This window comes from Mus pahari, chromosome 3 (genome assembly GCF_900095145.1).
Source record: "Mus pahari chromosome 3, PAHARI_EIJ_v1.1, whole genome shotgun sequence".
In the NCBI taxonomy this organism is placed as follows: domain Eukaryota; kingdom Metazoa; phylum Chordata; class Mammalia; order Rodentia; family Muridae; genus Mus; species Mus pahari.
Window position 1 is genome coordinate 146425698 of NC_034592.1, and position 26930 is coordinate 146452627.

General features: G+C 45.2%; 1 protein-coding gene across 2 annotated transcripts in view; it reads left to right on the plus strand.

Moving 5' to 3' along the window:
* Stk4 (serine/threonine kinase 4) overlaps positions 1-25764 on the plus strand; it is an 81701-nt gene extending 55937 nt beyond the window's left edge. For both annotated transcript variants that reach the window (XM_021193884.2, XM_029536654.1), the window contains one exon: positions 21906-25764. In XM_021193884.2, coding sequence (XP_021049543.1) covers positions 21906-22064 — 159 coding nt within the window. In that variant the 3' untranslated portion in view covers positions 22065-25764. The remainder of the gene's footprint in view (positions 1-21905) is intronic.
* The last annotated feature ends 1166 nt before the right edge of the window (positions 25765-26930 follow it).

Consider the following 26930-nt stretch of genomic DNA (forward strand, 5'->3'; position numbering starts at 1 on the left):
TCCTGGAACTCACTCTGTAGACCAGGCTGGCCTCGAACTCAGAAATCCACCTGCCTCTGCCTCCCAAGTGCTGGGATTAAAGGTGTGCGCCACCATCGCCCGGCCAGATATTTTTCTTCAACTGTGTATGAGGGATTTTTTTACTTTTGAGATTTTTTTATTTTTAGTTCTATGTGTGTGTGTGTGTGTGTGTGTGTGCACACGTGCGCACGCGCGCGCGTATGTGATTGTGGGTGCAGGCATAGACAGACAGAGGTCAGGAGAGGGTGTTGATCTTCAGGACCTGGAATTACAGGTGGTTGTGGACTGCTTGACTTGGGTGCTGGGACTTGAACTTGGGTACTCTGAAAGACCCACAAGTGCTCTTCACTGCCAAGCCACCTCTTCAGCCCCAACAGTGGTGGTTCCTTAAAGGTATAGATATAAAATCTGAGACTGTCAGTGAGCGTGTATTCCAGTACGGCCTATGGAAATCATCTGCATTTGAATAGAAGGTTTACAGGCACATGGTTTTGTAACACCATGGCTTGGTCATCTGGAAAACATTGGTTTAGTGAGTCAAGGAGACCTGCCAAAGCGTTGGCGTTTTATTATACAGCATAGGAAGGTTGCTCCTGACGCTTTAACCAGTCTCATCCTCGTCTGTAGGGGGAGCTGTCAAACTCACTGTGACAGAATCAGGCTAAGTTTTGCTTGAAAGTTAGAATTTTACCGTTGGCAGCAAACACTGTCAGCTGTTTTAAGTGCCAGACTCACTTTTTCATTTTTAAAGGGAATGTCTGCCAGGCCCGGGTCTGCCTAACCACAGTTTGTTAATATTTCTTTCAAGTGCAATTGATGTTCCATGGAAAAAGCAGCTGATTGAGCTCCCAGCTCGATTGTGCAAGTGTTTCGCTTAAGACAGCCATTGATTTCAGTTAAAAAACCCTCCCATTTCATCATGGGTGCTGCTTTACTGTAATTAAATTGATACTTTCCCCACTTCATGTGAGAATATCCGAAAGGAATGGGTTGTAATTTATTTTGAGGCATTTTATTTTATTTTATCTTTTAACTGTAGTTTGTAACCATGAAGAACAGAGTAACTGCTAATGCTTGCATGGTCCCGTTTATTGACTTATAATAAAATTAGCACTGATGTTCCTTGATTTGTGCCCCCAGTCGAAGTGTCAGCACAGTGAAGGCAGGTAAGGTCCTAGGACTAGAGAGATGGTTTGATCTTACAGAGATGCCGAGAGACAGCTCCATGGGCCAGAAGTAAGGAACTGCTGGTGGGGCTCTCAAGCCTTCAGCATTTTGGCAGAGACATCTCATAGTACATAAGTGTTCTTCCACGGGGGTCGGCAGTAGTCTCTCTTTTATCTTGGTGACAGCTACTGAAGGCAGTTGTGTAAGTGCCATTTAACTCAAAGATACAAGATGGTGATATCTGACCACTTCTCCATTTATCATCAATGATGGAGAGATTCCTAGCTGTAACTGATGTAGGAAAGACAGAATTTATGTTAGACTTTCCCCTTTATTTGCTATTTTTCCAAAATAATTATTTGGTTCCCTGCCATTCTACAAACATGACCAATTTTTTTCTTTTTTTCTTTAAAAATTAATTTTTGGTTAGTATACAAAGAAATGCAATCTACTGTGATATTTTCTTTTTTAAAAAATTGTGTTTATGTGTGCACGCAGCATTTGTGCTGAGTCAGGACAAATGAAGGGAGTAGTGTCTCATTTACCATGTGTGTTCTAGGATGGGAACTCAGGTCTCCAGGCCTGGCAGCCAGCCCCTTTGCCCACTGAACAGTCCTGCAGGTCCTAGTGTGGTCATTGTCACACATGCACCTTTCTCCTTGGTTCTGTTCCCCCCTTTGTTGTGCTCCCTTCTTCCCTTCCACCCTGGCTGCTTCCCCCTCTCCCTCTCCCTCCCCTCCCCTCCCCCCCTTCCCTCCCCACCAAGTAGTCCTCGCTTTGCCTTCCCCTCTTTCATCACTTCAGGCCCTCTAGGTTACACGCTTGCTCTTTAGTCCTTCCTGCCATCATGTCCGTCCGTCCTGCATCTCTGGGTCTGTCCTTCTGAAGCCGACTCATTGGCCTGACAGTCAGTCTGTCCCCACAAATGCCTAGCTTCATTCCTCCACGTTTTGTATCTGTGCATGTGTTGAAGGGTGCCTGGCTGGTTCTTATCTGGGCTGGCATGGATGGCGCAGCAGTAAGTGTTGATGTACAAGTATTTCTGCAATATACTCTCGTGCCTCCTAGGTATATACCCAGAAGTGGATGCAGGGTGGGTCATGTGATAGTTCTGGCTTTAGTTTTTAGGGGTGTTTGTTTGTTTGCTTTGCTTGCTTGCTTCTGCATTTTGAGGCAGGGTCTCCCTCTAACCCAGGCTAGCCTCAGACTCACGGCAATCCTCCTTCAGCCTGCCAAGTTGTGGTATCACAGGCTGATTTTAGTTTTCAGAGGAGCCTTCCTGCTGGCTTACATGGTGGCTGAGCCAGTTGACATCCATCCTACACCCCACCAGCATTGAGGTGTTACTGGCTGATTTGTTTTCTTTCTCTAAAAAAGCCCTATGTGCTGGGTGTACCTGGATGTGCCTGGGTGAGTTTATGTGCACCACCTGTGTTCAGGGCCCAAGGAGGCCAGAAGAGAGCCTTGGGTCACCTGGGACTGCAGTGTGGATAGTCACCTGGTATCTATTTTTTCCTTTGAGAACTGTGTGTTCAATTAACTTGCCCATTTTATTAGAGGGTTTATAATCTTGAGCTTTAACTCTTAGAATTGCTTGTAAAGTCTAGATAGCAGTCCTCTGTTGGCTATTTAGTTGGCCAAGGCCTTATCCCATTGAAGAGTCAACACTTTGCTGGCTTCCTTTGTTGTGCAGAAACTTTTTGTCAATCTTGGGGTGGTTTCCCGAACTCTTAAAATCTTTCTCAGAAAGTCCCCAGGTTTTACCAATGAAGACTCAGGACCTGGGGTGAAAACCTGTGAGCTCAGAGAGGCAGAGAAAGCACCCGACTGACCTTCCTCCCCAGCTGATGTCCCAGAACAAGTGCTCCTCTCACACCATCTCAGAACACCTCCTCCAAACCCAGTGTCCCTTCCTTCTGCTTCCTCTGTACCTCTCTATCCACCCTCCCCCACAAACACCCTATTACTCTGTGGCTTTTTTTTAAAAAAATTAGATATTTTCTTTATTTACATTTCAAATGTTATCCCCTTTCCTGGTTTCCCCTCTGAAAACCCTTTTTCCCTTCCTCCTCCCCCCGTTCACCAACCCACTACTCCTGGCATTCCCCTGTACTAAGGGCCTATAACCTTCACATATAACCAAGGCTCTCTCCTCCCATTGATGACTGACTAGGCCATCCTCTGCTACATATGCAGCTGGAGCCGGGCTTTTTTTCTTAATCCTAGGTTCACTTCCTGTCAGCCAGTTGCTTGCTCTGCCTCTTGGTTGCTCTTAGACCCATGGTTGACTTTATTTAATCATGTTTACAATATTCAAGCAGAAAGGTGTGATCAAATATCCTGAAACATGTCTACATCTTGAAGTATTTTGCTTGTTCCATTTCAGGCTTTACATTGAAGTCTGAATTAATCTGATTTCATTCTCTTTGCCTGCCTGACTTCCTTCCTTCCTTCCTTCCTTCCTTCCTTCCTTCCTTCCTTCCTTCCTTCCTTCCTTTTTTTTTTTGGTATGGATGTGATCTATACCTGTGTGCTTTCCCATGTATGTGCATGTGTGGATGGGGTATGCCTGCACACAGTTCTCAAAAGGAAAACAAAACAAAACACCCCCCCAAACAAACAAACAAACAAAAAACACCGCCAATGAACCAGAAGAACTTTACCATATTAGGAAGCAAGAAAGCATTTGCCTTCTCTTCCACACTAACACTGTTGTGGGGAACTTGTTTTCATATCTAAGCTATTCCCTGCATGTCACTTCTCTGTCCAGTGATCATTGTGCTTAAAGCTGAGTGGTCACAGTTGGCAGTCCGTCTCTGGCAGGCAGCAGTGTACTCCACTGGTTACAAGCAGTATTGAGATGATGCAAAGAGGAATGAGTTCCCCGATGGTCCGTTATTTCATTACATCCAAGAGAAGGCACAAGCAGTGGTGTTGGTGGGTCCAGGCGTCCAAGTCTGTGGGGTTTTGACTGAAAAAATGTTAGATTAACATTTACTAGGACATCAGGACTACACAGAGAAACCCTGTCCCAAAAAAACAAAACAACAAAAAGATTGTACTGTATAAAATTGCACTGGGCCCTCTGAGTGGAAGAGGAGTATGTCTACACACACCAAAGTGTAGTTCCAGGGCAATGAGCTGGTCAAGGTCACTAGAGTTGGGCTTTTAGATCAGGTTCTGACTTGACTGTGTGATGATACACTTAGCCTGGTTTCTTCTCTTGCCTGTAAAATGGAAAGGATACTCTCTAGAGCCTGTGCTGCTCTAAGTAAATAAAGCAGCAGGTCTGACTTGCCTGCAGTGTAACAGAAACTTTGTAAATGCTAGCTCCCTGTTTTTCTCTATTTTCTCTTCTTTTCTTGAAACATTACCCACAGAGTAAGCCTTAGTTCCTAAAATCTTTTCTGCAATGATTGGCTGTTGAATTCCCTTCCTAAAGAACACTTGTCCCCACTTGCTGATTTACAAAACAAAGGGATTAAACCCCTGCCAGATGGAAATACAGGGGGCATCACTGCTGGATTGTCCAGCCCCCCCCCCCAGCCCTCCCCTTCTTCTCTCACATATGGAGTCCATGTACTTTCCCACTTTCCCCTCATTTCATGAACTGTTGATGTTTAGGGAATCACATCCCAGAGTTCTGAACACTTTGTGAGACAGCACGCTTTGGCCAGCAGGTGCCACCCTTTTGCTTCTCATGCCGTATGCTCTACAGTCTTGAAGCAAAGACTGCCAGCTGTGGATACTACATGACAAAATTAGTTTACTAGTCTTGGAAGTTTTTCATTTCCTGAAAATGCAACCTCATCATACAGACCGTATTGCTTGAGAAGAGAGATGAGTGACCTTTCAGACGCCTGAGAGCTTTGGCTCACTTAGCCTCAGTTGGGTGGCTCTCTTCTCTGAACTTGATCATACCACCTGCCCTGGTTTTTTTTTTTTTTTTTTTTTTGTTTGTTTGTTTGTTTTTTCTTCCTTTCTGGTTGGAGAAAAAAAAATCAGCGGAAATGTAAATTGAACTTGTGAACCAAATTTAAGATCCATGGTAACATTATGTTGGTGTAGAATTTTAAGGCTGCTTATGTTTGAGTTGTATATTATTTTATTTGTTCCATGTTTCATTTTTGTAAAAAAGTATTATTAGCTCTCTGAATGATGAGGGATAATTCAGAGACGACAGAAGGCCAAATCATTGGTAAGCCAGATGTGGGGTGTGCCTGGTGATTGTAATGTTACCACCATTTCATACAAAGTCTAATGCATGTAGGATAGTCATAGTCTTTTATTTGATGGTGCTTGTTTTTGTGAGAGAATAGATGAGGGTTTGTTGTTGTGGTTGTTTTTTAATAGTTTGAGAAGTGGAAGCCCAGAGATGTTTATATAAACAAGCCAGTTTTCTCACTTCCCACCAGAATCGGGTCCCAGGTCATTTCCTGGTCCTCTGAACTCTTGGATGCTTCCTTTTACTGAGACAGCCACGCCTGTGAGCACATGTCAGATATGTAAGTTTGTTTTACGAGCCAGGAAAAAGAATCATTTTTAATATGTAACGGGTACTGACATCGGGGTGGGGGACAGCAGAGGGATGTTTACCCTTGACTCAGTGTGCTCTTAAGCTTATTCAGAACACAGAGAAGGCTGACAGACTTCATTTTATTGTTCATCTAGGTCAGTAATTCCCAGAGTAAAGCACTCTTGTGACTCCATATTACTTACCTTGTTTCCATGGGCGTTACAGTAATTGTGTTGTCAGGAAATGTCATGCTAACTAAAAAGACATTTTTTTTATGGCATCCTTTTGGCTTTGACCAAATGTAATCTCTATCAAAACAAAGATGGCCATTGTAGAAGAGTCTTAATGTCTGTAGCCAAGAGTTGGATGGCTTTTCTGCTGCTACCTCTGTCACTATGCACCTATGAGGCCGCTTCAGGAATTTGCTCCTGAATTTTTCTTTCATGCTCTTATCTCCTGATAATGTGGGCTTTTCTGCTGGTTTCCCCTCCACTCTTGCCCCACAGCAGTAGTAGATACTGAATATTTCTAACCGTGTGCTTGTCTTATTTCCTGCTTTGTTTGCAAGAATACTTGAGACTTTATGACTAGATTGAAGGGGCTGCAGAAGTGGCTCAGGGGTTAATTCTTGCAGAAGATGCAGGTTCAATTCCCAGCAACCTCACGATGGCTCACAAACATCTATAATTTTAGTTCCATGGGCATTGATACCCTCTTCTGGCATGCAAATATGGTATGAAGACAAGACACCCATACACATAAAATAAGCAGAGAGAGAGAGAGAGAGAGAGAGAGAGAGAGAGAGAGAGAGAGAGAGAGAGGAGAGAGAGAGGAGAGAGAGAGAGAGACAGACAGACAGACAGACAGACAGACAGACAAGGTTGTAGAGTTTGGGGTGGAAATAGCACTCAAGTGCATACTGTGTGTAGGCCCTATAAACACTCTGTCCTGTTCATTTCTCACACTGTCTTCCCAGGGTAGATCTTATCTCTGCTCACTGGGCAACATGGCTTGGGAACACAAGGTGGTGTGTGTGACCCATACAGAGCATGTGATTAATAAGTGATGAGTGTAGGCTTTTAGCTTTGATGTGGAGCCTGTTATTGTCCTCAGATAAAATACTTTTCTGCCTGGGAAATGCGTCCTGCCCCTGAACCTTTGTTTAATTCAGGTGCTGTGCACTTCTTTCTCTAATGTGCTTTGGCAAATAGCCACAGCACATGAGTGTTGCGATTGTGTTTTTTAATACTGTCATTTTAGCCCATTTATACATTCTTTGCAGAACTGCATATTTTTTGAGATTTTCATTCTGTGATAGCTTTGATAGCTTTCCCCCTGTGTTTATGCGACTGTGTTAGAGTATAAATATGACAAATGTGGAACAGGTTTTTTTTTTCCCCCCTCCTTTTTGGAAAACCTTAGCAGAGCACATTGATTGGAGCTCCAGTGCTGGGAATCCCCTAGATCGAAGTTGGATGAAGTATAGTAAGCATTTAGAAAGTATTATTAATATGTGGGTTTGTCTTCACAGTTCAGGCTTACGTGTAAGGAAAGCAGTAGGCTAGGAGACAGGGGCAGGCCTGGCAGGCCTTTCTAGCTGTGGGATTCTTGAGGGGCTCTCGGGTGCTCCTGCTCGAGTGGAGGGGAAACCAGCAGAAAAGCCCACATTATCAGGAGATAAGAGCATGAAAGAAAAATTCAGGAGCAAATTCCTGAAGTGGTCTAATAGCTACTGTGTACAGAAGAACTGGATGTGGCGTGGGAAAGAAAGATGCATAGGGTTCACGGGTTATGAACACTAGAGTCAGGATAACTGAGCAAAAGCAGATAGATGTCTGTGCTCACTCCTCTCCTGAGGTCTGTAACTGCGGCCAGCTGCTTAATGCGGAATGAATCTCCTGGCTGTGTTTGCCTCAGGGTTAGTAAGAATATTAAACTTAAAAATGCCTTTCAAGTACTTAGCAGAGTGTTCATTTAGTAAATGTCATGTACATGTTTAACACTTAAGGTAGGGAAAATAAATGAACCAGTAAAAAGATGGGAAGAGGTGAGCTGTCCCTGAAAAGGAGGGCAGAAGGAAGCTCTGCTACTCCTCTCCAGTTTGATTGAGAGCCCTTGTGGGACTTCAGACTCACTCTGAAGCACTTATTTAACACAGCCGAGTTCTGCCACTCATGTTCCTAAGGTTAGGTGTTAGTCAGACTGGCTGACACACTGGCAATCTGTTTTTTTCTGACCAGAATGCTTCCCTGCTGCTCTTCCTCCGGGACGCTATGAGAGCTGGTGGGGCAGGGCCGCAGATGGCCCTGTTTGTTGTGTCTCGGCTGGTGTACAACAGCCTGGGATGCTGAGGTGGCTGCTTACTGAGAAAGAGCAGACTCGTGGCCTCTTTACAGGCTCACCGCATTCTCAACTGCTCTTTATTTAGAAAAATTGCGGCAGAAACTATTCTAGGATTTTATGGCCTTCACACATGGCTGTGTGTAGTTTGAGTTTAAAATATCTTATGAGGAGTGGTGTTTAAAATGAGTGCAGTTGGGAAATTTGTTACCCCTCCCAAGTGCTCTTCCCAGATGCACAGGGAACAAAGGCTGTTCTCATGCATTGTGGAGAAAGGCTCCGTTCCAGACTCAGTGGAGGTTTTCCACTTTTGGAAGAGCTGCCGAGGCTCTAATCACAAACTACAGCCGTTCTAGGATTAATTTAAGATAGTTCCTGGGATGAATTAATGTCTTGCAGTAAAATTACCATACACAACCTGTCACATTATCTGTGGCATCCTTCCCTGAGCCAGCCCAGTTAATGAGAAAACCAGGTGTCCAGAGTTTATTGCTGAAGAAATGTTTAATAAGGGAGCCATGCATGGTGTTTGGATGAGCTTGGGTTCGTGGTGTTTGATCAGTGTGTGAGTTGTATGTGGAGGTGTGTGGGAGCTCCGTGAGACACAGGAGTTTACCTTTTTGTAATCTTACTGCCTTTCCTTCTGGCTCACAGAGAGGGATATTCCTGTGGAAAGATGAAAACCAAACAAGATAGTCTGGTCTACTCTGCATCCCCTGACTTGTAATTTTCTGGTCCAGTCCTAGGGGTCTTGGTACCGTGTTACTAAGCTCCTGTGGCAGAATAGATAGGTGAGCATCAGCGTCCAGAGTAAGGCTCTTCCAAGGCTAGAACAGAGCAGGCAGCCTTGGCCCGGGGCTATAGATGATACCTCCATCCCCAGGGGCATGGGACTTAGGAAGGAAAAGTAGTTTGGCCACTGCACATTGGATATGTGTAGCTTGAATTGCTAAAATGAGCTCTCTTACACCGCAAACATGCTTCCTGTGTGTCTCTTAAAAGTGTGTGTCAGAGTTATTCCTATAAGGCTGATGCCCCTATCCAGCTTGTGCCAGATACTAAAAACATTTGTGTTTGTGACCCATAATTCAGTGAATCCCCAAGTTAGGAGTGTGTTGGGTGGCTTCTATATTTTGAATATTATTATTTTTTATCAATTCTTCTCATACGGTACATCCGGCCACAGTTTCTCTTCCCTTCACTCCTCCCAGTTTCCTCCCCATCTCTGTCCTTTCTCGGATCCACTGGGAAGACCCAGGAGAAAGCCGTGAGATGCCGTGGTTGTCACTCGAGTCTGTGGGGTTCCGCTGAACTAGCTCTCTAGCCCTCTTTGCAGTTTTAAAAGCTTTATTTACATATAGTATCTAACTGTTCAGACATTCTTAATTTCTATACTTTGATTTATTAACTTCCTTCTGTTTGTAGAATGCTATCTCATTTACAAAAATACTTTATATCCTAAGACTATAAAAATATTAATCTCTGCTTTGTTTTAGTTTTTTTTCTCCCAATATGTAATCCATTTACAATTTGTCTTGGTGTAAAGCATAAGGTAGCCACCCAGATTCAAATCTTTCTTAGCTTCTTTTGCTGACAGTATTTTCAAAATGAGTGGTTCATTTAGAGGTATCTGCATCTAAATGTGGCTTGTTTCTACAGGGAGAAAGTGTCTACTTGAGACTTGGAGTTTTAGAATGCCTGTCTTAAAAAGCCTCCAGAAAGGAGCTGTGAAACACATATTGATTTTGGCATTGACTTCAGTGTATCTCAAACAGGCTGATTCTACAGAATTTGTTTCAAAGCATTTCTTCTATGACTTGATGCCTTTCTGCCAAGCAAAATTGATCATTTCTGACCAGAAGGCGCTGAGCTGAAGGAAAGTGAGGAGGCTCTTGGCCGCGGCAGGCACACTTTGGCTATGCGTGGGGGGCTTTTAATTTTTCGCTTAAGCTCTCCTGGTCACCGTGCTGTGTGTCCCGTTTTGGGAGGCTGTTTGGAGGGCACATTTGGTGCAGCCTCCTAGTCCTGGAGCTAGTAGCTGGGTCTTTAGATGTCTGTTTCCTTGGTATTCTGATGAGTAGATACCTGGGATCTTCCCTGACGGTTGGCTCTTGTTTTCTCTTGTCTCGTGACATCTGCTGTGGTTGAGTTGGTTGTGCTGATGTGTTTTCACCAGCAATACCTGGTCTGCTTTGTTGTTCTATCAGAAGTATGTTAGTCCCAGTCTGACAACTTCCCTGAGTGTCTAGGACAGTCGTTCTCAACCTGTGGGTCACGACCTCTGTAGGGGAAGGGAATGTCACACATCAGATATCCTGCCTATCAGATATTTACATTACAATGTATAACAGTAGCAAAATTATAGTTAGGAAGCAGCAACAAAATAATGTTATGGTTGGGGTTACTGCAACACGAAGAGCTGTGGTAAAGGGCCACAGCATCAGGAAGGTTGAGAACCACTGCTCTAGACTTTTGCAAATTTGTCCCTTGTACCCAGACTCCTGAGTTACAGCACCATTCAAAATCAGTTTTACCAGTAAAGGAACTGTGCTGTGCCAGCGAGGTCAAGGAGTCAGTACATGCAGCAGAGAGAGCCATGGGATTCTCTCTGTCAGCCTTTGCAGCCATCTTCACCACCAGATTTCCTTACCTGCTGAGCATGGATAAAAGTCATACTTGTCCAGACTAGAAAGATGCTCAGTGCCTGAGAACTCTGCTGCCCTTCTGCCCTGGGATTGATCGCCAGCACTCACACCTGCCCTACACACCACACCCACACCCACCCTCACCCAACCCCTTTTTAAGTATTACACTTTTCTGAAGGAGTTGATGAGTACCACGTGATGTAATGTGTATAAAATATATAGGCGCCCCTGTGTATATTAAGCATTTATTTAATAAATGTTATTTTCTTTCTTGGTTTCTGGTGTTGCTTTGGTCTTCTAGGATATTATACAGCCTCCACACCAGCTGTAGAAAGAATGTTTTATGCACCTTTCAGAAAGTTTAGAGATTGAAGAAAAACTTAGAGATGTCTTGCTATTTATCACTCTCAGGCAACAATTGTAGTCTCTCTTCATTTTGATGTGCTTCCTTCCAGTTTTCTATGCTTATATGTAAGTCTCAATCTTACACAGCTGAAATCTTTCTGCCTATAGTTTTAATTTTTCATCTAACATAGCCTGTTTCATTGTATAATTAAAAATACTTACAGAACCATCTTTAGTAAATTACTGTTTTTAGTTATATATGTGGGAGTGGGAGTGTGAATACAGGTGCCAGCGGAGGCCAGTGATGTTGAGTCTCCAGGGAACTGGATTTCCTGACACATGGGAGTCTCCTGCTGTGGGTGCTTGGAACTGAGCTCAGGTCCTCTGGAAGAACAGTACTGCTGAGCCTCTGCAGCCCCCTAGTCAGACCTTCTTAAAAATACTTTTTGAGATAAAGTTTAGCAGTATAGACTAGGCTAGGCTATACTTCAAAATTCATGGTTTTCCTGCCTCAGCTTCCCTTTTATTGCTGTTATTATAGGTAGCTACCACTGTTCGTAACTTAAAAGACTTATGGTCATATAATAGTCATTACAGTATATAATTTAACTGACCTAGTCAGTCAGTTTATTTGGCTTTTTGGGTTAGTTTAGATCATTCCAATTTATCAAGCCAGGAATCCTTGGCTACCAGAGAGCTGCCTCAGGTTGAGACTTTGTACTTTTATTTGTAGGACACCTCCTCCCTCAGTTGAGTATGTGAAGTGGCCAGGGATCCTTCCCACCAGCTCTCTGGTCGTCTGGTGTTTATTTAGGTTTTAGTCATTTTCAGGAGAGGTTTCTTCTCCTCACACTCCTGGGCTAGAAGAAAGGTGAAGGAGACTGAGTTGTATTTAGGTCTCTGGCCTGGTGGTGCCAAGTGAATGCCCAGGAGTAAATGCTACACACCACTGTGTCCTCACTGGGAGGTGACCATGCTGAGCAGTGAGAAGACTCTCCTAAATGCTTCCTCACAGGGCACACTGTTTTGTTTCAACTTCTTGTCTTTTTTTCTGTAAAGCCAACTTTAAAGTATGCTGAGGCTGAACTTGTACTCTGGGATATATGACATCTGTGCTCCTTACTTTCAGAAACATGGCCAGAAATAGCAACCCGAAAAGACATGTGTCAGGCTGGCCAGGGAAAGCTCCTGTGCAGATGCACCCTGAGAATCTGCACGGCCAGTGAATGCAGTCTTTGTCTCAGAACCCATCTGATTGCAGTATTAGATCTGAGATCAGCTTACAACAGTTACTGAGGTGGCATTGAAAACAGAACTTAAATGCTTGTGGTTTGTGTCCTCAAGGGTCACTTGAAACACCCAACAAAAATAAAAGAAAACATATACTAAACAGAAAGCACAAAACAACATGGCTCCAGCTTGAGGAGGTTTTCATTTGCTCTGCTGGGGTCTGAGACAGCCTGATCCAGGGCTGCCTGGCTCCTTTCATTCTCTGTTGTTAAAGGATAATTTTAATCTCACATAGTCAGCTAGATAGCTGAGTCCAGATTAGCTCCGAAATAGATCCTAAGAACTGCAGACAAGTCTGCAGGGTGGGTCCTATAAGGGCCTCTGAAGGCCACTTCCCTGTCTCCCTGTGGCATCCGAGGCTGGCAGCTCATGCATACTTTTACATTCCAGTGCTGCTCAGAACATGCCTGTTGTTGGTTCTGCTGAGGTGATGAGGGTGAAGTCCCAAGAGACGTTGGGTTCTGACTTCACTGAAAGTCAGTCTTACCCAGAAGCAGATCCGGTTTAGTCTTTGCTGATGCTTGCTGGTTGTGACCTTGAAAGCCAGGATTAATTATGTGACTCCTGACACCTCAGATTCCCTGTCTATAGTCACATTACACGTTAGCTGTAAGTGATGATTGAATGAAAGGAGCATGTGAGCAGAAGCGCTACATGCCAGCTGTGTTGACAGCCGATGGATGTTAATATGCTCCTGCTATTACTGTACAGCTGCCCAGCTATGATCCTAGCACTTTGGGAGACTGAAGAGGGGAAGGGTCCTGAAAGCTGGCTTCGGCTACCTAGTAAGACCTTGTCTTAAAAGAATTACCCTATAGCCAGATCCTTGAATCTTGCCTCCTCGTCAAGTAATGCTGGTTCCTACTTGCAGTTTAGATGCTTTCTCTTTTGTGTGTCTTGGTTTTTATGTCTGTAGGTCTGTTGTGGTCATTTTGCTTGATTTGCTGAGAATCACAGCATTAGCACCATGGTGGCTCTTCACTCCTCTCATGGTCAGTCCTTAGTCATATTGCCAGTACTGGAAGCTAGGGGTTAACGTTTCCAGCGTGCAGAGAAAACGTCTTGCTCTGTGATGCCCTGACTGTCTGTCTGTCTGTCCTGGCCGGGTCAGTACCTCTCGTTTGAGGACATTATGAAGTCTAGCTCATCAGCTCTGTCAGTGTTGTCAGATCTTCAATCCTTAGTCTTGGTTCATTCTGGGGGAGTTGGGTTTTGCCCCTGTGAAATGTTGGTTTTGTCTTAAGTCTTTAACGCTCTGGCACAGTTTTGGGCTTTGAGCTCCATGGTAGAACCTTCACCAAGCCTGTATAAGGCTCTCCACTCAGGCCTGGCAACTGCAGAAATAATATAGACGCCCATAGAGTCGCTCTTTCCTTTTTAGTACACACATGCAAGGCTGTGAATGTCCTGACTTTACCTTACAACTGGCAGTTTGTCCTTTGAGTGCCCTCCCCACAGAGACTCCAGCTTGTGTTGAGTACACAGAACCATGGCTCCAGGTTCTTGGCTCTTGTGCATTGAAGATCAGGTTGGCAGGTTGGCTTACATTTCTCTCTGGGGTTTGACATCTTGGAATGTTTTCATGAGCCTACACGTGTTCACCTACACTCTTCCTCCCTGGAGTAGTTCATAGCCGTTTAGGAGATAGAAATCACAGAGCACGTGGAGGAGGAGCCACAGTCTCTGTCCTTGGCAGGAGAAATGCTAAGTCACAGGCAGTGACAACTGCACACGTGCAGTCTGCAGTCAGACCACTCACAAGAGGGCAGAAGCATATGAACATGGAGTGTGGAGCCTCAGGTCTCCAAGGACACAGTCACAGATCACAGGCTGCAGTGCAAGCTGTGTTTTGTTTTGTTTCTTTTTACTAGTTTTCTGGAAGCAATTTTTATCCTTTGAGTGTAAAGTTGGACCTTACTTTGTCTAAAGTTGCCTTTCAGACCATGTTTATTAAAAAAATCCTTGTTTTTTAAAAACTAATTTGGGGTGTGTGTGTGTGTGTGTGTGTGTGTGTGTGTGTGTGTGTAGTGGCTTTGAGTTTTTGAGAGAGTGTTTGTGCCCAGGCTTACCTAGAACTGTAATCCTCCTGCCTCTGCCTCCCAAATGCTTCTGACTATAGGTGTGTACCACCACGTCACAGCCTCAGTTTGCTGTTAACTCCGACTTTGCACAGGATGCTCTGGCTTCTTTTCTGTGACATGGGGAAAGTCTGACCTTCTCTCAGAGGGCGGAGTTAGTATAAGAGAAGCAAGTCTGACCTTCCTACTCTCTTGGAAATTTCCAGCTCAAGAAAGTACACAGACGCCACAGCACACGGAGATTTTTATGTGATTGGCCAACTCTTTTCTTAAATTATTAAGCTGCATTAAAACAGCTTGGTGTACTTGGTGTTTTAGGTCTTCCTGTCTTCTGAAAGATTAATATCACGGACCTTCTTAATAGGAAATCTGTGTATCAATTTAGAGCTACTCTTAAATTAGAGTTTTCTTACAGAGCAATGCTAGCAAATAGGACTGGAGTCAGTCTTTTCTCTGTGGTGCTAGGCGTCAAAGCAAGGTCTGCAGATGGTAAACACGTGTGCTCCCATGGAGATAAAGCCCAGTCCAGGGAGGGTCTCCTTGTAATGTCAAGATAAGCAGGGCACTGGATGAACTGTTCGTTTTGGTTTTAGAACACATGGGTCCATTTTGAGTAATTGATATAATGTTATTTAATGAAGCCTTCTTAGGCTTATGTATTTAATGATTATATACTTTTAAAACCCCTGTGAACTGTCCTGTGTCTGAGAGAACCCAGTAAGACATGGGTGTTGTTTTCGCATAGATATTTAAAATGTAAGGACAGATTTCCTAATTACATTTTTTTGTTGTTGTTTAAAGATTTTATTTATTTATTATATGTAAGTACACTGTAGCTATCTTCAGACACTCCAGAAGAGGGCGTCAGATCTTGTTAGGGATGGTTATGAGCCACCATGTGGTTGCTGGGATTTGAACTCCGGACCTTCGGAAGAGCAGTCGAGTGCTCTTACCCAATGAGCCTCCTCACCAGCCCTCCTAATTACATTTTTATTAAGAACTTTTTTCTGGTGGCTTGAGAATACCTTGGTTCTACTGACTCTCAGATAGTTCTTAAGTTAGCAAAGAAAGGTATTAGGAGCTGGAGAGAAGTCGGAGCCAGAGCTGGAAAGGCTGGGTGGGCAACCCTCTACTGAGGGTGGAGTTAGCGTACGTATTGGGGTACAGAGGTCAGTGTTTTCCTAGACCTTGGAAGTCCTCAAGTCTTTCATTTCTTTAGTCATTTTTATTTATATGTTTTCTCTGAGAGAAGATATCACTGTATAAGTCAGGCTAACCTCAAACTCCATTCTCCTGCCTCTGCCTCCTAAGCGCTGGAAGCATAAGTGTGTGCTACCATACTCAGCCCCTCCCACCCTATCCTTAAGATAGTCTTGCTGCGTAGCCCAAGCTGGCCTCCACTTCTAGATTCTTCTGACTTATGCTACCAAGAATTAGGATCGTGAGCACAGGCTACCACACATGGTGTGAGGGAGGTCTTCTAGGGCCTGATGGAACTTGATTTTCCAGGACTGTTATTTGAATCAGAGAAACCTTTCATTAAAATTCTTACATTTCATGTAAGGAGCAAGTTCTGTTGGAGTGCTCAGGCATGATGTGTATGAAATACACATCTCTCGATACTGTTTGCACAGTGTACCATCAAGGTGAGAGTTTATAGAAATAAAGAGTTTTACGCAGCCTTGACCCCTGTGTCTTGTCCATGGCTAGTTTTGCACGCTGTGGGACTTGCTGTGGAGGCAGGCTGAAGCTCTGCTGTGCATTTTTAGGTGTTTAGTTTACACTGTCTGTGTTGGTTCGAGACAGGCTAGTTGTAATTCTCATACCCTCTTCATTGGGATGAAGCTTCACTGGAGCTTTTGTTGAGGGCCAGGTGGTGCATTGTAGTTCAGCGGTAGCCACTATTTATTTATATTATCTACTTCCTCCTTTCCCTAAGGAGTTGGAGGCAGCTCCTACCTGTGCACTTGTTCTGGCGTGTTCTCAGCTGTACTGTGTGTACTTCACCAATATTTACATTCAGTGCTCTTGTAGAACACATACTGTCATCCTCTGGCACACACACTAGATAACATGCCTGTTACTGTAGAGCTACAGAGGACAGAACTCAAAGCCACTAACTACCCTTGCCCCTAATAGTCACTCCTCTGGTGGGAGTTGCACTCTTCATTCACCTTGGCAGCAGTGTTCCTGACCTGGTAAAGCAGCCAGTACAGTTGGTTGATTGGACTTAAATGTTCAGCCAGTTGTATTTTGTCACTTCAGCACATCACACAGTAGGCACTTTGTGCAAAGAGCAAAGCACAGTTTTGTAAATGGGAAAGTGGTCCAGAGGGGTGGAGTAACTTGCCTACAGCCCCAGGACAGCACTAGGAGTAGCATTTTCAGTGTGAGGGCCGTGTGACGTATTTAATGTCTATTCCGTTCAGACTTGTGATCGCCCCCACTTTTCATAGCCCCATCTTCACAACAAGCTTTCTCTCAGAAACTGTATCATCTTGGGCAAGTTACTTACCTGCTCTTCTTTAAGATTACATTTTACAAGCTATGTCTATGTCTGTGGGTGTGCATGTGTGAGTGAGCCATTTTTCAGAGGCAGAGGTGCCCGATCTCTTTAGAGCTGGTTGCAGGTGTGGGAGCTGAGCTCAGGTTCCCTGCAAGAACAGTAGGCACTCTTAACTCCTGAGCCTTCGCTCCAGCTCCCTACTTAGCCACTCGTAACCCCATGGATCTCTTCTGTAAAGGAGAGCAATCCTAGTACCTGCTACTTTAAAGATAGGCTAAATGAATGTACAGTGCTTAATGCTAAAGATAATTAGCATATTATATGTGCATGCCCATGGAGTCCAGTAATAAGGTGACATCGTATCATACTAAACAGGGGTAAGACTGAACTTTAGGCTGAAAACAGATTTAAGAACACATTTCAGAGACCAGTTGTCAAGGTAAGCAGTACCTGTACTTAGGTTGTTGAAGGTACTTGCTCCACACTGGGAAAAGGCAGTGGCTGTGGCCTTTGGGTGATTGTTAGACTACAGTGAGCATAGTCTTTTCCACCAGCCCGGGACTGATGTGCTGGGAAACTTTCAGGTGGCCTCAGAAATTCTAGACGCCCTTGGTCAAAAGACTATTGCTGTGTTCTCCTTCTAAAGCAAGAGCTCTCAGAACAAGAGCCTGTTATGAGTAAGTTTTCTCACCTTCAGTAGTGAGCCTGCGCTGACTGAATTCTTGTCCAGAAGGGTCGCATTTCTTAATATCTTGATTATTTCATTTTATCCAAGGAATAATGTTATGGTAGGAGTTGTTTTTTTGTCTGAGGAACAACACCGCATGAGGCACACCCTTCACACATGGCTGACCTGGACTGGATACTTGCTTCCCCTCAGCAGAAAGCCCAGAAATGTTCATTGAGCTGAGGTTTGTCTTTGAGGGTGTTAGTAGAGTTTGCATGAGGTTTGCCCCCTGCATAAAGGCTCACATGGTGGAAGGTGGGCTGGTGGCACTGCTGAGAGGTTGCTGGATCACAGGGTGGGTGACTTCATCAGTGGAAGCAATCAACAGCAATGAAGAACCATTCATTTAGTCATCCCTCCAGCCAGTCAAGGCTTAGTGGAGCAGATACGGTGAGGCCATTTCATTCCCTCTGAGAGCCTTAATCCTAGAAAGAGAAACAAGTGACGAGAGTGAACATAGACGACGCACTTTTGATGAGCAGGCACATGCATGCTGCAGCCTCTGCCTGCTCACGAAATAGAAAAGTGGGACTTTACAAAAGTATCCTTATTGTCCTGGCCGAAGGGGCCAAGTGGCTTAAGTTTACGTAACAGTCTGTACTTCAACAGACTCATTATAAAATTAATATAGGTATTTAATCATTTATAGGTGTCTTCTGATTCAAGTTCATTGAATTATGATGTTAAAATTAAGTGATGGCCAGAGCCCCTCTGGATGATCTGGTCAGAATAGTTCTGTGACATCTGAGGCGTGAGCATCTGAGTGGAAACCTGAAGGATGGGTGTGACCTGAGCACCAGCCACTGAGACAAAGGTCTGTGTGACTGTTGGAAGACTCACAAGTGACATGTCCAAAGACCAAGCAAAGGTGGAGGTGTACGGAGTGAGGCCTTTGTAGGGGAATTGGATGTAAAGATAGTAAGACCTGCTTTACTCTGGTTTTAGTTGTGCTTTTGCTGTGGGTTGGTGGTTGTGTGGACTAGGGGGCTGGAGACAGAAACCAACACTGATGAACTTGAATCACACCAGCATACCAGAGATGAGCTCCATAGGGCTTGGCTGTGGGCAGGAGAGCTGTAAGGGAAAGGAAGGGCAGGGTGGGTTTGAGCTCCCAAGAGAGGGGCGGTCCATTCCTGAGGTGGGGAGGAAGGTGGGTAGACAGCTAGAGCGCTCTCTCTACTGCAAGCTGCAAGCTCCTGTAGCATACCAAGGACTCCAATAGCCAGTGGGACTGGAATTCCAGGGGGACTGGAGCTAGATGATTCTCCTGGAGTTCAGAAGTGGATTCTGGGTCTAGATATGAGTGGAAGTCACAGCATAGAGAACATATATAAACCTAGAAGGATACTCAAGCTGAGTTCCTCCTATCCGCTGAAAACCATTCAGACTTCCTGGATTGCTCGTATGAGAATCTGATCCGTTGGATGCTGGTTTTAGCAAAACTGTACAGACATTTTACTGAAAACTATCCACTTGAAATTTATTTATGTCACCAAGGACCAGGAAGGTGAAATGCTATACCTGGCGCCATAAAACCATTGTCTGAGCTTGTTTGTCAGAAAAATCTATATCTGGATGGTGTGATCAAATCCTCAGCTCTGCCCTACTGGCTGTGTCCTAATGGGGAAGGCATAAAACCCCAGAGGACTAAGAGCAATCATTGTTTAGATTTAAGGTGGCAGAGTTAGAACAAGACTGTCTGTCACCACAGGTTAGAATCAAGGACAACAGAGCTGCTTAGAAACTAGGAACCCATAAGAAGCTTTAGACCAGGCAGCTATTTGGTGAGAACTTTGTTAACAGCTAAGTGCAAAGGCAGATGAGGAGTCATGCTTGAGGCCCATCTCTAAGATGCCTGCCGCACTTCCCATGGAGTCTGATAAGGTAGTGCAGGGGCTGCTGCTCAGGACTGTTATTTTCAAAAGCGATTCTGACTCTGTGTCCACAGAGACACCCTGAGCATGTGAGGTCATCTAAGAACTATGCAGACAGCCTTCCCTTACAGTGGAGATGGAGGCCTTTGGGGCAGAAGGGCTTGCCTGCAGCCACAGAGCAGTTTGGGATGTCAGTGCATTTCCCTTACCCTCTGTCCTCATGCAAGGAAGTCTGCTTTCCAGGTCCTGGCCTGCCTGCCTGCCTGCCTGCCTGCCTGCCTCCCTCCCTCCCTCCCTCCCTCCCTCCCTCCCTCCCCTCCGTCTTTTCTCAAAGCATACATCCTCTTTACAGGATTATTACTGACTTACTGTACTTGTCACTACCGGTGTCGCCTCACCAGGGCCATGGCTTCTGTTGTTTTGTTCACTTAAGAGTCTTGTGAATTCTCAGTAGTGATTGACCTATAGTCAGAGTTCAGTGAATATTTCATAATGTGTGGATGAAACATTTTTGTCAAACATCCCCGAGTTGTTGGACCTTGTGGGAACTCCCAGGTTTTAGGGATTAGCACAGAGAGGTGAAATAGATGTTGTGTTGTTTTTCACTTGTGTGATCCTACTTAAAGCATCAGACTATCATGAACAGCTTGGTTGTGGGAGATTATCCATAACAATGGCATTTTTTGAATCAGGGCTCACGAGAGGGAAATCGCTTCTTCAGGGTTTCACAGCTAGTACAGGCAGTGATCTAAGAATTATGTTCTTAGCTACCTGTCACATTCAGTATTGGGTTTAGGATGTTTTCTCTTGGAAGAGGAATTGAAAACACAGAAGACTAGGCAAGCAACAGTCTTCAGGGTGTCCCTGGGCCAAAAACATCAACCTTCAAGGTGGTATAAACCACAGCCTGGAAAAACAAGACAGTTTATGCAGCTCAGCTTCCAGCATTTCCCATACCTTCAGGTCTTTCCATCCTCCCATTACAAAGAATCCTTCATCTTCAACTAGTAGGCTTTTTCTGCTTCTCGGAAATCTTCCCTGAAACCAGCCAAAGAAAATTCCTGTGGTGACAGGTCACACTAAACCATTTCTAGGGAGGCCACTGTAGCACTCATTCACACCCTGCCCCCTGAGGAAGGTGGGTGAAGAAACTCCTTCTCCCAGCTTCTCTAACACGGTCCTGTGGAGGCCCCAGGAAGGGGTTGTCTGAAGGCTATGCTAGTTTATAAATGTGAGCACAACAGATCCCTTGTGAGACTCGGGCGAGCCTGTGAGTTCTAGGAACACTGTACTTCCTAGGAGCAACAGGGACGCTTGCCACCCAGTGTGCACAAGGCTAGCATTCACTCACAGCTCTGCAAGTCAGGCCACCCTCATAAAGCCAGTGACACCACACCACACATGGGGTGCAGATTCCATTTAATTCTTAACGGAATTCCTGATGAACATTCACTGCTCCTCTCTGTAGATACAAACAGCTTATGGGGATTGCTTTTCGATTCCCCGAGTCCTGGGGTTGCAGCTGTGTGCCCCAAGTGCTGGGTTTATAGCTGTGTGCCACCACTCCAGCCTGGGACCACAATTTGCCAATCTGCTGGCATTTCAAGAGTCCTGTTTGGAACTTGAGTTGTTGCTAAGGGCTGGTCTATGCTGGCCTGCCTTTCTGCAGAGCTGGCTCACATGGGCTGTGGAGCCATCCTGCTGGTTACACTCTGATGCTGCTGCATGCTCAGTGGGAGATGCCAGGCAGGTTATCTAGTCACTGCCCTGGCTTGTGCGCTCTGTAACATGGGGACACCGGAATACTCCTGTCCTTTCTCAAGAATATTAATGGAGTCAATCTGTCTGCCTCCCAGAGCTCAGTGTGTCAGCACTAGCCATATTTTTAATGCATATGTTGTCCCTTTCTCTTTGTGTATAAGATTAGTTGGAAATTTCAAGTGTTTGCCAGCCAGAGGTTGCACCCATATGGTCAGGGGCCACACGCAGATGACCTCACAGATGCTTGGTTTCAACCCAATGAAGGTTACTGGGGTTAGCATGGCTGTGTGGGACTCTGGGGTTGGGGGAAGGCTCACCTGCGCGGAAGGTAAGTTCTAGACACAGGCATGAGCACTGTCTCTGGACTTGTATGGACTAGGCAAGAAGTAGGAGTCAGCCCTTAGTTTTCATGCAGTGAGTTACTGCATATGATGACTATGTACTTCAGAGTCTTTCAGGGATACATGGTCTCAACAGCTCTGGTTGTGGTCATTGGAATTAGCTCTTGCTAGCAGCTGCTGCTCCTTGATTCTGACTGATCAGGGTACCCTCCTGCCCACTTTCCTTCTGGGTGCTGGAGAAGACTGGGGTTCTCAGCTCAGACCTTGTGGTGACTTTTCTCACTTCTCTTCTAGCTCAAGAGCTGGACTGTGGAGGACCTTCAGAAGAGGCTCTTGGCCCTCGACCCCATGATGGAACAGGAAATGGAAGAGATCCGGCAGAAATACCGGTCCAAGCGGCAGCCAATCCTGGATGCCATTGAAGCCAAGAAGAGGAGGCAACAGAACTTCTGATAACACCAGCCCAGCCTTTGGTGACTTCTGGGTTGCTAGACTCATATCTGTTAGCCAGCACTTCTGCTCTGTCATTTCTGCACAGCACCTTTGTGAACTCAGGAATGTGCGCCAGTGGGAAGGGCTGCTAGACAGTCATCGTGCCATTTGGTGTGTGCATTTACACCGGCAAGGTGTATCTTGAAGGGTTTGTATTGGTGCTTTTAACTCAGAATTTTAGACCCCAGGAGCAGAGACTCCTAGTTCAGTGATAGCTGGGAAATTTTTTACATTGTTTCTTTTTGTTTTCCTTCTAGTAATAGCTTTTGGTTGCTCGCCCTGGAAGACTTTTAAAAAAATCTATAAATATGCATATATTATATATATATATATATAAATTATAAATAGATTCCCCACTCTGTGTGGTGGTGTCTCTGTACAGGTACAGTTTCAAACACTTTGCCTCTTTCCTGTGAGATTATGGTACTGTGCAGCAAGAGAGCAGAAGACACCGGAAGGCTCGTAGGTGGTCACTGAATCCCAGGCGTCAACTTCACCCGATGCAGGGGTGCATGGGAAAATTAGTCTTGGGATGGTTATGCCACCACAGTGAGGAGCCTCCCGTGGTCCCCACTGGCCTCTGAAGCTGTCGGTGATGCAGGAAAACAATCTGGAGAACTTGAGTTTTCTCTTTTCCCAGGAGAAGCCTGGAGCCCTCTTTGCAGAGTAGCCTTTGCTGTCTCAGCGCCTTTCATCCATTTCCACCCTTCCAGCTGCCTAAAGTCGCATCCAAGATACTGTCCAGTGCCTTAAGAGGAGACACATCTGTGAAAGGACAGGCTTCCAAGGACTTCACAGCAAACCAGGCCCTATCCAGGCCAGAAAATCTCAGTGTTCCTGGGTCAAATTACACATGGCATTTGTTCTTCATTTCGTAGATACAGGGTAAAGGGCGTTGCTTCCATGGTCCACATCCAAATATGTGATTGTTTATTTTTCCATTCACTGTTGAGGCTCTAGCAAGGGTAAATTAATGCCCAACTGAGGCTCACTCCCAGAAGGCTTAGTTGGACACAGAATGGTAGGGAAGGGACCTTCGAAGTCAGTAGGTCTGATTGTATTGTCCAGGTGGCAAAATGAGACTCAGAGGAGAGGTGACATTGCGAACTCCACATATCAGAGTAAACTAGTAGGGGTTGGAATTCAGAGCCTTTGTCCTGTACCACTGGACCAAGAGCCTCTTCACTGAGAGAATGAAGCTACCAGTGCACATCAGTTTGGCCCAGGAACCCCTGCTCGTTCCTTGCCTCTTTGATACCTGAGCTGCTATGGAAAGGCTTCCCAGAGGAGCCATGCCATTCAGTCTCAGCTACTAGTGGGTTCCTTACTGTGTCCCAGAGACAGACAGGCTCTCAGGGAGGGCCTGCAGTGGGGTAGAGGGCTTTGCAAAAGACAGTTATGGAGTCATCCCTGCATCTTTGGCTCAAAACCGCAGTCAGAAGGAACTGGGAAGCCAGTCACCCTATTAGTTTTTCTCATTTTATCCTTCCGATGGGAGCCCTGATGGGGTTGCACCTGAGCAGACTGAAATTCGACTCCATAATTGCTTTTGCTCCCTAACCTGAGAGTCGATAAAGTGGCAGGGGATGTTCTCTTCTGTGACCAGATTCTGTTCTTTGCAATTAAAGCAAGCTTTAAAAAATGCAAGAGGCAGCTGGTCTACAGAACTTAGCCAGTAAGGTAACTATGTGACAGAATTAGAGGACAGTTCAGGGACCTTGCTGGGATGATAAATGTCTGCTAGGATTTCCTGGGAAGCACGTGCCAGGTACTGGGCTAGGTGTACTACAGGTTTCATCGGAATTCCCAGGGCTTATAAAGTTATTTCTCATATGATGAAATTGCATTTGAAAGGTCCCTTCCCATGACACTGTAGATTGGGATACATGACATCATTCTATGGGGCTGGTAGTCACAGGAACAGCAAAGTCCTAAATGTTTAGAGTGAAGTGTCCGTGGCTTCTCACAAAGACTTAAGTCTAAGTGGTATTTTCTTTTTAAGGTTAGAAACCAGGTGAATTCATAGTCAAGTCCCCAACTCAAGAAAGCTTTTAAAAACCTGGAACACGGGGCACGCATAACATTCGCTGTGCTATGTTCATAGCCCAGCCTCGAGCTCTTTCCTCTTGAAGGAAAATGCTTTGGGCTTTGCCAGACAGAAGGAAAAAGCCCACAGCTCCCTTCTGAAGCAAGATGGGTGTACAGGAAAATAGTTTTTCCTGTGACTATTCTGCAGCTGTGAACCTAGATCTAGAGTCTGTTTGGTTGCAGACATGTCTGCACCGCACAGCTTGGTCCACAGTCAGGTGCCTGGCAGACCAGCTCAGTAGCCGTTTGCCAGAAGCCAGCTGCTTTGGATTTCTGGCCAGGCATGTGTGCTGTTCAGTGACAGGCAGGCGAGCAAACAGTCCTTTCCTTGAGGACCAAATCCAAGGAACCCTGTTTCCCTTCTCTGGAGCTTGAACATTTGTGACTCAGGCTTGCAGTGGACTCTGACCCAGCAGGCTCTCTGCTTCCAAGATGCGGAGGCCTACACCTAAATCTTCTTTTCAGCAAACAAACAAAACCTCATACTCTCTAAAAATGTTGTAGTGTTGCTCCCATTCAAAAATTTGAAGCCCATTTCCATCTTTATTTCCTTTATATATTTTTTTATTTTATATGAGATTTTATATAAGATTTTACATTCCCCAGTAGATTGGACGAGAATTTGACTGACTGGGTGTGAGAGAGGTTGCTGGGTGTGTGGATAAACAGGAGCCGTAATCTGAAGCCCCAGGAGTTGGGTCTTGAGCTCCTTACACCGAAGGGTAGCGCCTGACAATGCCAGAAACTTATTTACCATTTACAGCTCAGTACCCCAGCTAATGTCAGGAATGAGAGAGAGCATCACTGCAGACCCTGAAGATACTCAGAGACTAATAGCAGAATATTAGCTTCTTGCTAATACATTCACCAGCTTAAGGGAAATGGACAAATACCCAGAAAATTACAAAGGACCTAAGCTTACTCAGAGATGAAATGGGCAATCGCAACAGCCCCCAGCCCCTGAGAGACACGGGACCTGACGCTCTGCTAACAACTGTCCCTCAGTGTCATGCCAGCAGTGTGACAGAGTCCCATTCTTACACCACTGGCCTTCCCAGCATACCTTTCGGGCTCTAAAGATTGCTGTCCTTTATTTTTGGGGAAGTTTTTCCCATTCAAACCACACCCCTCACCCTCCTCACCCTTTTTAAAGCACTGTTTTTGTATTTTTATTAGAATTACATGCATTGCCTTTGGAATCCATGTTCTTTGTGTTTAAGCGGGGAGGTCTCTTCCACCAGCCTGCACTCAGACCAACTTGAAGAGAAAAAAAATTCTTAAATGCTGTTGCTGATGTAAATTTAAAAAAAAAATGTGAAGTTTGTAGCTTTAATCTTTTGTAACAAAAACTAATCAACACTGGTGTAAGTGCTGACTCGAAATGCTATTTTGTAAGGTTTGGATGTAAATAATAGGGGTCAGCTGTTTGTATATGTGTGAGACATAGCTTCTTCCACTGCCGTGTGGTCTTAACTCGAGGTACTTCCTGTGTGCTTTTATGTTAGAGTTGTACCCTCATTTGTCTCCCAACACCTGTCACCCTTGTGTTAAATAAACTGTCCTTTAGACCACAGACTGTCCCCTTTCTAACATGAGGTTTTCCATACATGTCAGTACTGTGCAATGTTACTGTGATTGTTGATCCTGCTGGGTGTATATTCTGGGATCCCGAGCCAGGGGAGAGGTCAGCTTGTTGACACTTGGCAACAGAGCCAGTTGGCAATGCCATTACAATGAACTGGAATGGACATAGTTTTGTGTATGTGTGTACAGTTTTTAAAATTATTTTACATACATTTACTATATAATTTTTTTTTTTTTGGTTTTTCGAGACAGGGTTTCTCCGTGTAGCCCTGGCTGTCCTGGAACTCACTCTGTAGACCAGGCTGGCCTCGAACTCAGAAATCCGCCTACCTCTGCTTCCCAAGTGCTGGGATTAAAAGTGTGCGCCACCTATATAATATATATTATCTCCCCATACACACACACAAACATCTCCCCATCCTTGCCTCTTTCATTCTTCCCCTCCCCCTCTTCTGAGATGTCTCCTGAGCTTTGGAGGGGTCCTCACATCCCACCTGAGGCTAAGCATTCCACCACTACCCTCAGTGCTTCCTCCAGTTGTAGGTTTCTACATTACTGCCAGCCGCAGTAAGGAGCTTTTCTGATGAAAGCTGAACCCTGGGCTTGTGTATGTAGAAGGCTGTTTGACAGTGCCACTGCTTAGCAAAATGATAGCAGTTGGTTTCTTCCTTTGTCAGCAACTAGACATACCTGAGAGTAGCTGAGCCCAGAAGCACCACTGGGGAGACTGAGGGAAATGTCCAGCCTGTGTATGCAGAGGGGAGTGACCGTGCTGCTGAGGTATCAGGGAAGCATCCAGAAACGTGAAAAGTGCAGAAGAAGCCAAGCCAGCAGAGGGTGGAGAGGGAGGAGAGAATGCCGAGTGGAAAGACCGGCTGGGGCAGGAGCCTGATGGACGGCCACTTTGGGCCAGCATTCAAGATGAAGCCGTAGGGCCGTGCCCTGGGGTGGTGCATCCTCAGGGAGGAGTTACTCAGTCTGAGTGACCCTGGGTTCTCTTTAGTCATAGAAAGTTCACCAGTAGCGGGGAGGGGGCAGATGGATGTGGAAGGGCCAGTGTGGATCTTGCAAGTCAGGCTGTAGTATCTAACACTCATTCTGTGTTCTCCTCTTGGAGTGGGGCGATGGCATCTTATTGCCTAATGTGTTCACTCC